Raw genomic sequence first — 11,895 nt, forward strand, 5'->3', positions numbered from 1 at the left:
AGTCCACTCAGCTCCACGTCCTCCTGTACCACATCACTCCATCTCTTCTCTAGCCCGTGCCGCGCCCGTTTAGCCCCCTCATACACACACACATACACACACACATACACACACACATACATACACACACGCGCAACGCACGCGCCCACGCACGCGCCAGTCAAGCTTCCGGTTCCGCCGCCACTCGGCCCCCCCCTAGCCCCCACCTCCTTCCCTACCCAAGATGGTGGCGCGAGAGGCACCAGAGACGGCGGCGGCCTCCATCGTGGTGGTGGTGGCGATGGGGGAGGGGCTGAGGGGGGTGGGTGGAGGGTGAAGGGGGGGGGCCTGGTGGTGACGTGGGGGGGGTCCTCCGGCTCGTCCGTCTCCTCGCTCAACGTCTGTCTCGAGACGTCTCGCGTCTCGAGACGTCTCCTGTCTCCAAGGATTGGTCGCCTGGTGTCCGTCGGGTGCTGTCTTCAGATCTGCCACCCGGTATTGTCTCCAGATCTCTCTCGCCAGGGTATCTGCTTCTGTCTCCAGACCTGTCTCCCAGTGTCTCCTGATCTGTCTCCCTGTGTCTCCTGATCTGTCTCCCTGTGTCTCCTGATGTCTCCCTGTGTCTCCTGATCTGTCTCCCTGTGTCTCCTGATCTGTCTCCCTGTGTCTCCTGATCTGTCTCCGTGTCTCCAGATCTGTCTCCCTGTGTCTCCTGATCTGTCTCCGTGTCTCCAGATCTGTCTCCCTGTGTCTCCTGATCTGTCTCCGTGTCTCCAGATCTGTCTCCCTGTGTCTCCTGATCTGTCTCCCTGTGTCTCCAGATCTGTCTCCGTGTCTCCAGATCTGTCTCCCTGTGTCTCCTGATCTGTCTCCGTGTCTCCTGATCTGTCTCCGTGTCTCCAGATCTGTCTCCCTGTGTCTCCAGATCTGTCTCCCAGTGTCTCCAGATCTGTCTCCCAGTGTCTCCAGATCTGTCTCCCAGTGTCTCCAGATCTGTCTCCGTGTCTCCTGATCTGTCTCCGTGTGTCTCCAGATCTGTCTCCCAGTGTCTCCAGATCTGTCTCCCAGTGTCTCCAGATCTGTCTCCGTGTGTCTCCAGATCTGTCTCCGTGTGTCTCCAGATCTGTCTCCGTGTCTCCAGATCTGTCTCCCAGTGTCTCCAGATCTGTCTCCGTGTCTCCTGATCTGTTTCCGTGTCTCCAGATCTGTCTCCCTGTGTCTCCAGATCTGTCTCCGTGTCTCCAGATCTGTCTCCCTGTGTCTCCTGATCTGTCTCCCTGTGTCTCCTGATCTGTCTCCCTGTGTCTCCAGATCTGTCTCCGTGTCTCCAGATCTGTCTCCCAGTGTCTCCAGATCTGTCTCCGTGTCTCCTGATCTGTCTCCGTGTGTCTCCAGATCTGTCTCCCAGTGTCTCCAGATCTGTCTCCCAGTGTCTCCAGATCTGTCTCCGTGTGTCTCCAGATCTGTCTCCGTGTCTCCAGATCTGTCTCCCAGTGTCTCCTGATCTGTCTCCGTGTCTCCAGATCTGTCTCCCAGTGTCTCCAGATCTGTCTCCCAGTGTCTCCAGATCTGTCTCCCAGTGTCTCCAGATCTGTCTCCCAGTGTCTCCAGATCTGTCTCCGTGTGTCTCCAGATCTGTCTCCGTGTCTCCTGATCTGTCTCCCAGTGTCTCCAGATCTGTCTCCGTGTGTCTCCAGATCTGTCTCCCTGTGTCTCCAGATCTGTCTCCGTGTCTCCAGATCTGTCTCCCAGTGTCTCCAGATCTGTCTCCGTGTGTCTCCAGATCTGTCTCCGTGTCTCCAGATCTGTCTCCCAGTGTCTCCAGATCTGTCTCCCTGTGTCTCCAGATCTGTCTCCGTGTCTCCTGATCTGTCTCCGTGTCTCCAGATCTGTCTCCCTGTGTCTCCAGATCTGTCTCCGTGTCTCCAGATCTGTCTCCCTGTGTCTCCTGATCTGTCTCCCTGTGTCTCCTGATCTGTCTCCCTGTGTCTCCAGATCTGTCTCCGTGTCTCCAGATCTGTCTCCCAGTGTCTCCAGATCTGTCTCCCTGTGTCTCCAGATCTGTCTCCCTGTGTCTCCAGATCTGTCTCCCTGTGTCTCCAGATCTGTCTCCCTGTGTCTCCAGATCTGTCTCCCTGTGTCTCCAGATCTGTCTCCCTGTGTCTCCAGATCTGTCTCCCAGTGTCTCCAGATCTGTCTCCCTGTGTCTCCAGATCTGTCTCCCTGTGTCTCCAGATCTGTCTCCCTGTGTCTCCAGATCTGTCTCCCTGTGTCTCCAGATCTGTCTCCCTGTGTCTCCAGATCTGTCTCCGTGTCTCCAGATCTGTCTCCCTGTGTCTCCAGATCTGTCTCCCTGTGTCTCCAGATCTGTCTCCCTGTGTCTCCTGATCTGTCTCCGTGTCTCCAGATCTGTCTCCGTGTGTCTCCTGATCTGTCTCCCGGTGTTTCCAGACCTGTCTCCGTGTCTCCAGATCTGTCTCCCTGTGTCTCCAGATCTGTCTCCCTGTGTCTCCTGATCTGTCTCCCGGTGTTTCCAGACCTGTCTCCGTGTCTCCAGATCTGTCTCCGTGTCTCCAGATCTGTCTCCCTGTGTCTCCTGATCTGTCTCCGTGTCTCCAGATTTGTCTCCCTGTGTCTCCTGATCTGTCTCCGTGTCTCCAGATCTGTCTCCCTGTGTCTCCAGATCTGTCTCCCTGTGTCTCCTGATCTGTCTCCCTGTGTCTCCAGATCTGTCTCCGTGTCTCCTGATCTGTCTCCGCGTCTCCAGATCTGTCTCCCTGTGTCTCCTGATCTGTCTCCCTGTGTCTCCAGATCTGTCTCCCTGTGTCTCCAGATCTGTCTCCCAGTGTCTCCAGATCTGTCTCCGTGTCTCCAGATCTGTCTCCCAGTGTCTCCAGATCTGTCTCCGTGTCTCCAGATCTGTCTCCGTGTCTCCTGATCTGTCTCCGTGTCTCCAGATCTGTCTCCCAGTGTCTCCAGATCTGTCTCCCTGTCTCCAGATCTGTCTCCGTGTCCCCAGATCTGTCTCCCGCTGTCTCCAGATCTGTCTCCGTGTCTCCAGATCTGTCTCCCAGTGTCTCCAGATCTGTCTCCGTGTCTCCAGATCTGTCTCCCTGTGTCTCCAGATCTGTCTCCCAGTGTCTCCAGATCTGTCTCCGTGTCTCCAGATCTGTCTCCCTGTGTCTCCAGATCTGTCTCCGTGTCTCCAGATCTGTCTCCGTGTCTCCAGATCTGTCTCCCAGTGTCTCCAGATCTGTCTCCGTGTCTCCAGATCTGTCTCCGTGTCTCCAGATCTGTCTCCCTGTGTCTCCTGATCTGTCTCCCTGTGTCTCCTGATCTGTCTCCCAGTGTCTCCAGATCTGTCTCCGTGTCTCCAGATCTGTCTCCCAGTGTCTCCAGATCTGTCTCCGTGTCTCCTGATCTGTCTCCGTGTCTCCTGATCTGTCTCCGTGTCTCCTGGTCTGTCTCCCAGTGTCTCCAGATCTGTCTCCCATTGTCTTCAGATCTGTCTCTCAGTGTCTCCTGCTGTCCCCAGAGCTGTCTCCCTGTGTCTCCCGCTGTCTCCAGATCTGCCTCCCGCTCTCTCCTGCTATTGTCCCAAGAGCTCTGTCTCAAAGATCTCGCTGTCCCAGAAGTTTTGTTTCCCGTTCCAGGTGTCTCCCTGTCGTCTCTCCCTGCCTCTTAATTTCTGGTCGCCTGATCTCTGTTATCGTGTCTCAGGATCCGTGTCTCCCGGTTTGAGATCTCTTCGTCTTTTCCCCCCAAGAGTCTCGTCCCAGCACGAGACGGGCGGGATCGTGGATCATTGCTATCTCCTTGCGTCTCTCTCCTTGTGTCTCTCTCCTTGAACATTTCTCACAGGAATTCTCTCTCCAGTGACATTTTTCCAGAGACGTCTTACCTCCCGTGATCCACGGTCTCACCGTCTTTGTCTTGAGGTATCTTGTCCCATACCCTCGGATCTCGTTGGGTGTTCATTTGTTATTTCCCGCAATTGTGGCGTTCAGATATTTTATCCCGGTCTTGCTTAGATCTCTGCGATCTACAAGCATTGCCTCTGAGTCTATTCGCCTGATTGTTCTTATAAAGTGCCTTTCATATTGAAGTGTCTCCAAGCGCTGTGCAAAAAAATAAAACTACGCTGACAAATATGGGTAAAATCTAAGCGAAATAACAATATCAATGGCCACTCTCGAAATTCCAATAAAATGAAGAACTATGATTAACGCCAAATAATAATAAACGCAGAGTAAAACAATCGGACAACACAAATTGTTTTTGAAATATTCAATTACGGGGAAAGCGTGCAGTATAAATAGGTGAGCTTCAAGACAGCGATTTCAAAGGACTCGGAATTCCCGAATGGCCCGAGGAAGGAGACTGCAGAATGCTCCGTGCCCCCCATAGAACATCGCAGCCTTGTCTTTAGTATGATGATCTTCTTAGGTTTTTTTCGGTAAAGTCACGTAGAAAGTAAAATAAAATGATTTGTGTTTATTATATTATATTATTTTATTTTACTTTCTACGTGACTTTACCGAAAAAACCTAAGAAGATGATTCCTTGCAGTCACGAAAGCTTCAAATTTAGAATGATGGACTAGACCAGAATCGGCCGATCTAAGATCTCGGTTGTGAGATATTTGCGTCACATTTCCCCCGGTTTATCCGCGACCTCGCTAGAATCCTTGTCTCAGGGTTACCTGCCTTTCTCATCCCCCGCACAGGATCTGTCCACGCTGAGTTGTGACCCCCACGAGGTCCGGACTCGCGCTCCACCATGGATGCCCTCTACCACCAGACCAACAAGTGAGTCGTGCCCATGACCTTTGCCCTCTGGTGCCACCACGCTGTTCGCACTCTGCTCTCCTGCAGTGGACTTTGCCGTACTCGCAGTGCTGATGCGTGCTGTTGCGTGCCACGATGAGGTCATTGTGCCATGCTGGCACTGGCTGCGCTATCGTAATGCCTCGGCGTACCGTGATGGCCGTGATAAGCCTGTCATTCTTGACGACTGATTTCGATTGTGACGGAGCTTGCTGGGTGCATTGTGGTGTTACTGTGCTGCACAGGACCACTCCGGGTTGATGTTACTCTTTCAATTGTTGTTTGTGATGCGGATAGGTTCCTGTCAACTCACATAATACCATGTCTCGCCTCTTTGTCTCGCCCCCTCTGTCTCTCCCCCTGGCTCCCCGTGTCTCCACCTGTGTCCCCCCTTGTCTCACTGTCTTCCTGTGTCCCCGTTGACTCTGTCTCCAGGAGGATCCACGAGGTGCAGGGACACATGAGTCGCCTGGAGACCAGTGACAAGCAGTCCCTGCACCGTGAGTCATTGCTCAACGATAACCCTGGCTCCTTCTCAGAAATAACCCGAGGTCCAGTCTCAACATTAATCACCACTGGCTCCATCCATCTCAGTCCTAGCCCTGGCTACGTCTTAGCGAAAACCTTTCCTTCAGTAAAAAAACCCGACTGCCGATCTCCAGGATCAACCCCAAACCAGGGCCCCAGCCAATCCACTGCCAGATGAAGGCATCCCCACTTCGCCACTATCTTCCCACATGTTATGTCATACGATGTCAACTTTTATTTATACACAACTAGCTTTACTACCCGGCTTCGCCCGGGACTTGGATTCACCACGCCCTTTGTCTCTCCAGTGGCGATGTTCACACCACAACAGTTAGTCGTTTGAGGCTGAGTCGACCTAGGGGAGGCCCAGGACCAGTTCAAATAATCGTCACCGGCGGTGGCCGTGAGCGGGAATCGAACTCGGGTCGCCGGGTTCGTAGTGCAGCGTAGCGCTAACCACCACACTACCGCCCCCCCCCCGCACACACACACGCGCACGCGCGCGCATCCATAGGTACACATACACGCGCTTGCTGCGGACACACACAACTTTCAGGGTGCGTACGGCAGTAAACGACTGAAATAATAAAGCAATGCTGCGAAAAGAATGCCTTAGACCTGCAACACATTTGTATTTCACTTTACCCGCGATCAGCAGGCACACTCCGTTACGCTTCCGCACACAGGTCACATGACAGATGTGACGTCACAGCTCACTTGCCGTGCATTATTGCGCCCCCCCCCCCCCCAAAAAAGTACAAAATTAAATTGTATAATTTTTGCATGGTGTACAGTCTGGAAAGTATCCACATGGCAAATTTCAAGCTTGTTGCATGTCGGGAAGTACGCTAAACATTTTGAACAGACAAACATAATCACAAATTTCCCTTTTATATATATAGATGAAGTTTGTTTCCCAAAATGAGTGACTGTATTACAACTTCACCCCCCTCCGAAACGTGTGGCTGGGTATGCTGCTCCACGGAGACAAAGACGATCTGTCTCCCCCTGTCAGTGGTGGAGAAAGAAATCCAGGAGCACATCGAGCAGATCTTCAGCAGCTGCGAGCGGCTGGAAATTCTCGCCAGCAAGGAACCACCAAACCGGAGACCCAACGCGAAGCTGTGAGTAACGGTGTTCAGGGAGAGAGAGCAGTGTGGCTGGGGGGCAGAGGTCGCAACCGGGTACCCGATACACATACCCTACCCCATACCCGGCTACCCGTACGTACCCGGCCGGGTACGGGTAGCTGTTTGCGACCCTGGTGCGGCCGGGTACGGGTAGGCCGTGAGTCACTGGTGAGTCACCGTTTGTCACTCATTTCCCAACGTCTTGTCTCTTCTCACAATTCAAGTTCCTAGAATCAACCCACCCGCGCCTGCAACATGGCTTCATCCCAGAGGTCGCAATCGGGTACCCGATACCCGAACCCTACCCGATACCCGGCTACCCGTACCCGGCCGGGTATCGGGTAGGGTACGGGTACCCGTTTGCGACCCTGGTGCGGCCAGGTACGGGTACGGGTAAGGAATCAAAACCCGTTTGCGACCTCTGCCGGGGGGGGAGGCAGCCACGTTGCTGTAATCCAGCGCTGTGGAGGCAGCAGCAGCGAGGGTTGGTGGGTCACGCGCCACGGATGCTGCTAATCGCCGGTCGTCCCTTCTGCACACCTGTCAGCCCCTTATCAGTGCCTACCTGATTACAGACATATTCAGACCTTACTGGTCACCCCGTGCCCCCCTTATAAATGTCAACGTTCATCCTACAAAGTCCCATCGCAAGGTAGAAACACAAACACATCGATTTTGTTGTTTTTGTTGTTGCTCGCATTGAAACGGCTGTACGCCATATGGACCCTGAAAACTCAATTTCCCTGTACAAGAATACGGGGTAAACCGTACGGGTTGACAGCTGCGCTTCTGTATGGGCTAGATTATTGCCTTCGCGGCTTTCTCTGGACGCTTCAGTTTCCTCCCACACGTGGACACTCATGAATTGGCTGATAACGCCTTAATGTGTAGAGGACTGCAGAGCTTTGGTGAGAATTAGGAGCCTGGCTGCTGCTGCCTGTCCTTCCCGTCTGTGGTTCCTCCCCGCACCTGGGACTCATCCTCTCTCTCTTCAACAGAGCGACGGACGTCCGGCGGTGGTGGCACGCTGCACGTTGCCGTTGCCGTGACGATTATTGCCAATGTATTGAACACACTGGCAATGAAAGCAATGCACTCGATCATATCTCTTGGTGAAGATGATAGTTCCATCGATCCGCTTCACCCAGTGGTAGATTGTTGCTGCTGCTATATACAACTGTACAATCAACTTCATCCAAAAATGGATTGACCATGGTGATAATATCATCATCACCACCAGCCATGGTCCGTCCACTGCTGGATGAAGGCCTCCCCACGCTGTTGCAATTCCTTACCGCCCGGTGCCGCAACCATCCATCGCACTCCCACGCGTGGCCCCGATCTTTTGGTTCCATCTCCGCGGCGGTCGTCACCCCTTGGATGCGTGTTCTGCCGGGGCCGCCATTATTAGACACCTAACAATGGCTAATTAATGACCACTCTGGTTCCCGGCTACTGCCAGCCAGGGCCCCTCCAGCCCTCTCACCGGGCCCTCCACACGAGAGCCTCTTGACACCAGATCCGTCTCGGCAAACTCTGACCCCATCCTCTCCCCGCATCGTCACCGAATCACCGTCTCTCGTGCGTTTGCACTGCACCTCCTCCATGCAGCAATACGTGTCGAAGCGCCCTGCGGCAGTTTAGCCACGGGGGGGGGGGGGGCCCCAGCGGCAGCTGTCCCTGTGGGCGGCACAAGGCGGGTGAACTTGGCTCCTGGCCTGCGAGACGGCATAAGCCTGCCGGGTTGGAGCGATGCCGCCGTGATTTCCAAACAAAGTAATTTGCGGGTAAATTTTCAATACTTGTCAAATTTAAATTTGGCGGGGGACTCGCAGCAATAGTAAGATCGCAGATTTAAATCCTGGCTCATGGGGGAGCTGGGGATTGAGCCCATCATCCCTTCCTCCCTATCTCCGTGGTCAATAAAATAGGGTACTACTTTGTGAGGAAGTTAGTGGTGGTTGTGATATGCATAGACTCACTCTGGGCCACAGCAATGTGGAATTTGCACCATGAGCAGATTGCTCCTGACTTTTCTGAATGAAGCCGCGGCTCCTTTCGTGAGCTCCTCCGCGTTACGGTTCATACAACCGGCAGTATTATCCAGGACGGCCGCCAGGCTCGAACCACCGCGAACCCCTACAACAAGCGGCTAACTCGCTGCCGCACGGTCGTGTCACCGCCCCCTCAATTCCCCGCCCCTCCCGCTCCCCAGGCGAGTGGACCAGCTCAAGTACGACGTTCAGCACCTGCGAGCGGCGCTGCAGAACTTTGCTCACCGGCGCCTGCAGCGCGAGCAGACGGAGCGCGACCGGGAGGAGCTGCTCGCCAAGTCCTTCACCACCAACGTACGCACGGACTCCATGGAGTCGTCGACTGGGGTGCCGTGTTTGTGGTCGCTCGCTCGGGCTGTCCTTGAAAGCGGCACGTGTGTCCGTGTCTTCCCAACGGCATGTCTGTCCGTGTGTCCGTCTGTCTGTCTTGTGTCCGTCAACGTGTCAAAGTGTCCATCTGGCTCTGCGCGTGACGATCTCTGTCCATTTGTTTTATTGCCTGTGTGCCCCTCCGTCCGTTTATCTGGATGTCTGTCTGTGTGTTCGTTTGTCCGTCCATGTTTGCGTTCCTCAATCCACGTGTCCATCCATATGTCCGTGTCCTGTGTGTCCGGACATGGAACTAGTTTTATTTGACCAGGTAAGGCCCACTGAGCTTTGTAGCTCTTTTTCAGAAGCGACCTGCCCAAAAATTATAGCTCAACGAAGCGGCTTCTCACGTGGACATATCAACGCACGTTGATTCTAAATGTGGAGGGAAAAACTGGGGAACCCGGAGAAAAATCCACGCGGCCACGGGGAGAGAGACATGCAAACTCCGAATATACAGGAGTCTGGGTCGGGATCGTACTCGCAACCCCCTGTAAACCAGGGCGAGGCAGTTAACATCTCGTCACCGTGGCGCCCGCGTGCAGGACGCGGACACGTCCATCGCCATAGACGAGGCGCTGCAGTACAACTCGTCCCTGCGCAACGCCCACTCGGGGATGGACGACCTCATCGCCAGCGGCAGCGGCATCATCGATGGGCTGCGTGACCAGCGCAGGACGCTCAAGGTGCGACGACGGCGCTGCCCGCCAGCGCCAGGCCCATCTCCCGCCAGCAGCGCCGCGAGTGTGCAGTCACGGGGCTCTGCACTTACACTTGTTATTTACGTGTGCGTGTATGCGCGCACTCATGGGCCTCCCCTAGGTCGGCTTGGCCTCGAAATGAGTACCTGGTGAGGTGTGTAAACATCGCCACTGGGGAGACAAAGGCGGCCGGGCGTGGTGCTGGCCACCGCCCCCCCTCGGTTGACGTGCCGGCTTTCATCGGTGCTCACTAACAGCACTTGCCCCGACAGTCTTTTAAGGCTACATGGGGGATCTTTGTCTGTGTGCGCACTACAGGGCCGTAGTGTAGTGATTAGCGCGTAGCACTATGAACGCAACCAACATCAGTGACTAATATCTGAACCGTTCCTGGGCCTCCCCTAGGTCGATTCATCACGTTGTGTGGTGTGTAAGCATCAGCACAGGTGCTAGCCACACCACTCCCTCGTGTGCCGTGCCGGCCTTCATAGGTGCTCGCCAACAGCACTTGCCCAAACATTCCGCGAAAGCCTACACGGGGGATCTTTGTCTTTGTAACGGCAGGGCGCTCAGAAGAAGATCCTGGACGTTGCCAACATGCTGGGCCTGTCCAACACGGTGATGCGTCTCATCGAGAAGAGGGCCACGCAGGACAAGGCCATCATGGTGGTCGGCATGCTCATCACCTGCCTCATCATGATCGCCGTCGTCAAGTACCTCACGTGAGACGACGCGGGCCCCTTCCCTCCCACGCTTCTTCCACCCGCGGAGCGGAGGGAGCGGAGGCACCGGAGGGAACGGAGGGACGCTGACGCAAGCGGTCACCGACACCCGAACGCAGTGGTCGTTGCGAAACGAACGCCGGGATGCGACGGGGACCCCGCGACGATTCGGCCACGATCGATCCACCGTTGGATGAAGGCCTCCCTTCCCCAAGCCGTCGCAATCCTTCACGTTTTTCACCATGCGGCGGTCCGCCCACCGCCTGCACACGGGTCCGATCTCGTCGCTCCGTCTCCGCGGCCGGTGGAGCCGGTACCCTTGGGCGTGTCCGCACCCCGGGCTGCCCGCGGGGTAGCTCACCGCGCCCACCGGCCATCGTCGTCGCCCCCGGTGGTGCGGTGTCCCGAGCTCGCGTCCTCTTGTCAACCGTCAAACTAATATCCTTTGACCTGCTGCTTCGTAGACAATGCTATTTTTCTAAGGCCCCCACCCCTGCAGACCCCATAATTATTACGGAAATGTGTGCGGCGCGTTGCCTCCTTCAAGCCTGGACGAGGAAGGAGATGACGTCACGGACTCTTTAATTTCCGACTTCGATTCGATCAGCCCCGTTATCTCCAACGCTTCCCTCGGTATCTCCAACGCCCGCCTCGTCGTGCGCCCTTGCCAAGACGCGTTCATCGAGCGGCAGTCAAACCGGAACATTTTAGACTTCGGAAACTGTCATTTGGAGACTTGAACGTGACGGGAATTGGTGACCGGGCCAACATTTTCCACTCGCTAGAGAAACCCGGTTTAGTCACAGCTCAGCTCAGGCTATGCGAGTCTATGGCTCTCTATGCAAGTCATTGGTGACCAGGCTGAGGCCATTAACTCACTAAACTTGAGAACTCTAAATAATCACAGCTCAGTCCGTCCGAGTCTGAGCCCCTGTGCGAGTCCACGGATCTCTGTGCGAGTCATTGGTTGACCGGGCTGAAACCATCAACTCGCTAGATTTGAGAACCTGGTGTAATCACTGAAGACCCGGATTAGGACCCAGAATCTCAGTGGCGTCGACCCAGCGTCTCCTACACGGCAATTACATGCGTTTCCTTCACCTGCGTAGACGCAATTCCATCTCCCGCTGCGTTCCCGATCGCGGTAAACTGTGAATGTCTGCGCGGTTGTCCGCATCCATTGCTCCGTTTCTGCCGCCGGTTCTATGAGCCGGGCGGTAATTTGGTGGCGCGGTGACGATTAATAAACGCGTGGTTCTGAGCAGCCGATTCTCGCTGGACGCCTACAGACACCTCCACACTGTTCACCCGCATTGTGTGTGTCTGTGTGTTGGTGTGTCCGTCACGTGGGGAGCGGTAGTGTAGTGGTTAGCGCGGTGCGCTATGAACCTGGCGACACGGGTTCGATTCCCGCTCACGGCCAACACCAGTGACGATTATCTGAACCGGTCCTGGGCCTCCCCTAGGTCGACTCAGCCTTAAATGAGTACCTGGTGCGGTGTGTAAACATCGCCACTGGGGAGACAAAGGCGGTCGGGCGTGGTGCTGGCCATCCACCCCCCGTGTACCGTTCCGGCCTTCATACG

General features: G+C 55.2%; 1 protein-coding gene across 2 annotated transcripts; it reads left to right on the forward strand.

The window, feature by feature from the left end:
* The first annotated feature begins 325 nt into the window (after window positions 1–325).
* GOSR2 (golgi SNAP receptor complex member 2) lies at window positions 326–11,665 on the forward strand. 2 transcript variants are annotated; one of them, XM_078881670.1, is made up of 8 exons: window positions 326–474; window positions 3,841–3,917; window positions 4,706–4,787; window positions 5,241–5,305; window positions 6,349–6,457; window positions 8,679–8,811; window positions 9,432–9,572; window positions 10,152–11,665. In XM_078881670.1, the coding sequence occupies exons 3-8, from the start codon at window positions 4,759–4,761 to the stop codon at window positions 10,311–10,313; spliced, it is 639 nt and encodes a 212-aa protein (XP_078737796.1). In that variant the 5' UTR covers window positions 326–474; window positions 3,841–3,917; window positions 4,706–4,758; the 3' UTR covers window positions 10,314–11,665. The 2 variants fall into 2 exon arrangements, with proteins under 2 accessions (XP_078737796.1, XP_078737795.1); XM_078881669.1 differs by lacking the exon at window positions 3,841–3,917.
* Window positions 11,666–11,895: the final 230 nt, after the last annotated feature.

This window comes from Lampetra fluviatilis, chromosome 62 (assembly GCF_964198595.1).
Source record: "Lampetra fluviatilis chromosome 62, kcLamFluv1.1, whole genome shotgun sequence".
NCBI lineage: Eukaryota > Metazoa > Chordata > Hyperoartia > Petromyzontiformes > Petromyzontidae > Lampetra > Lampetra fluviatilis.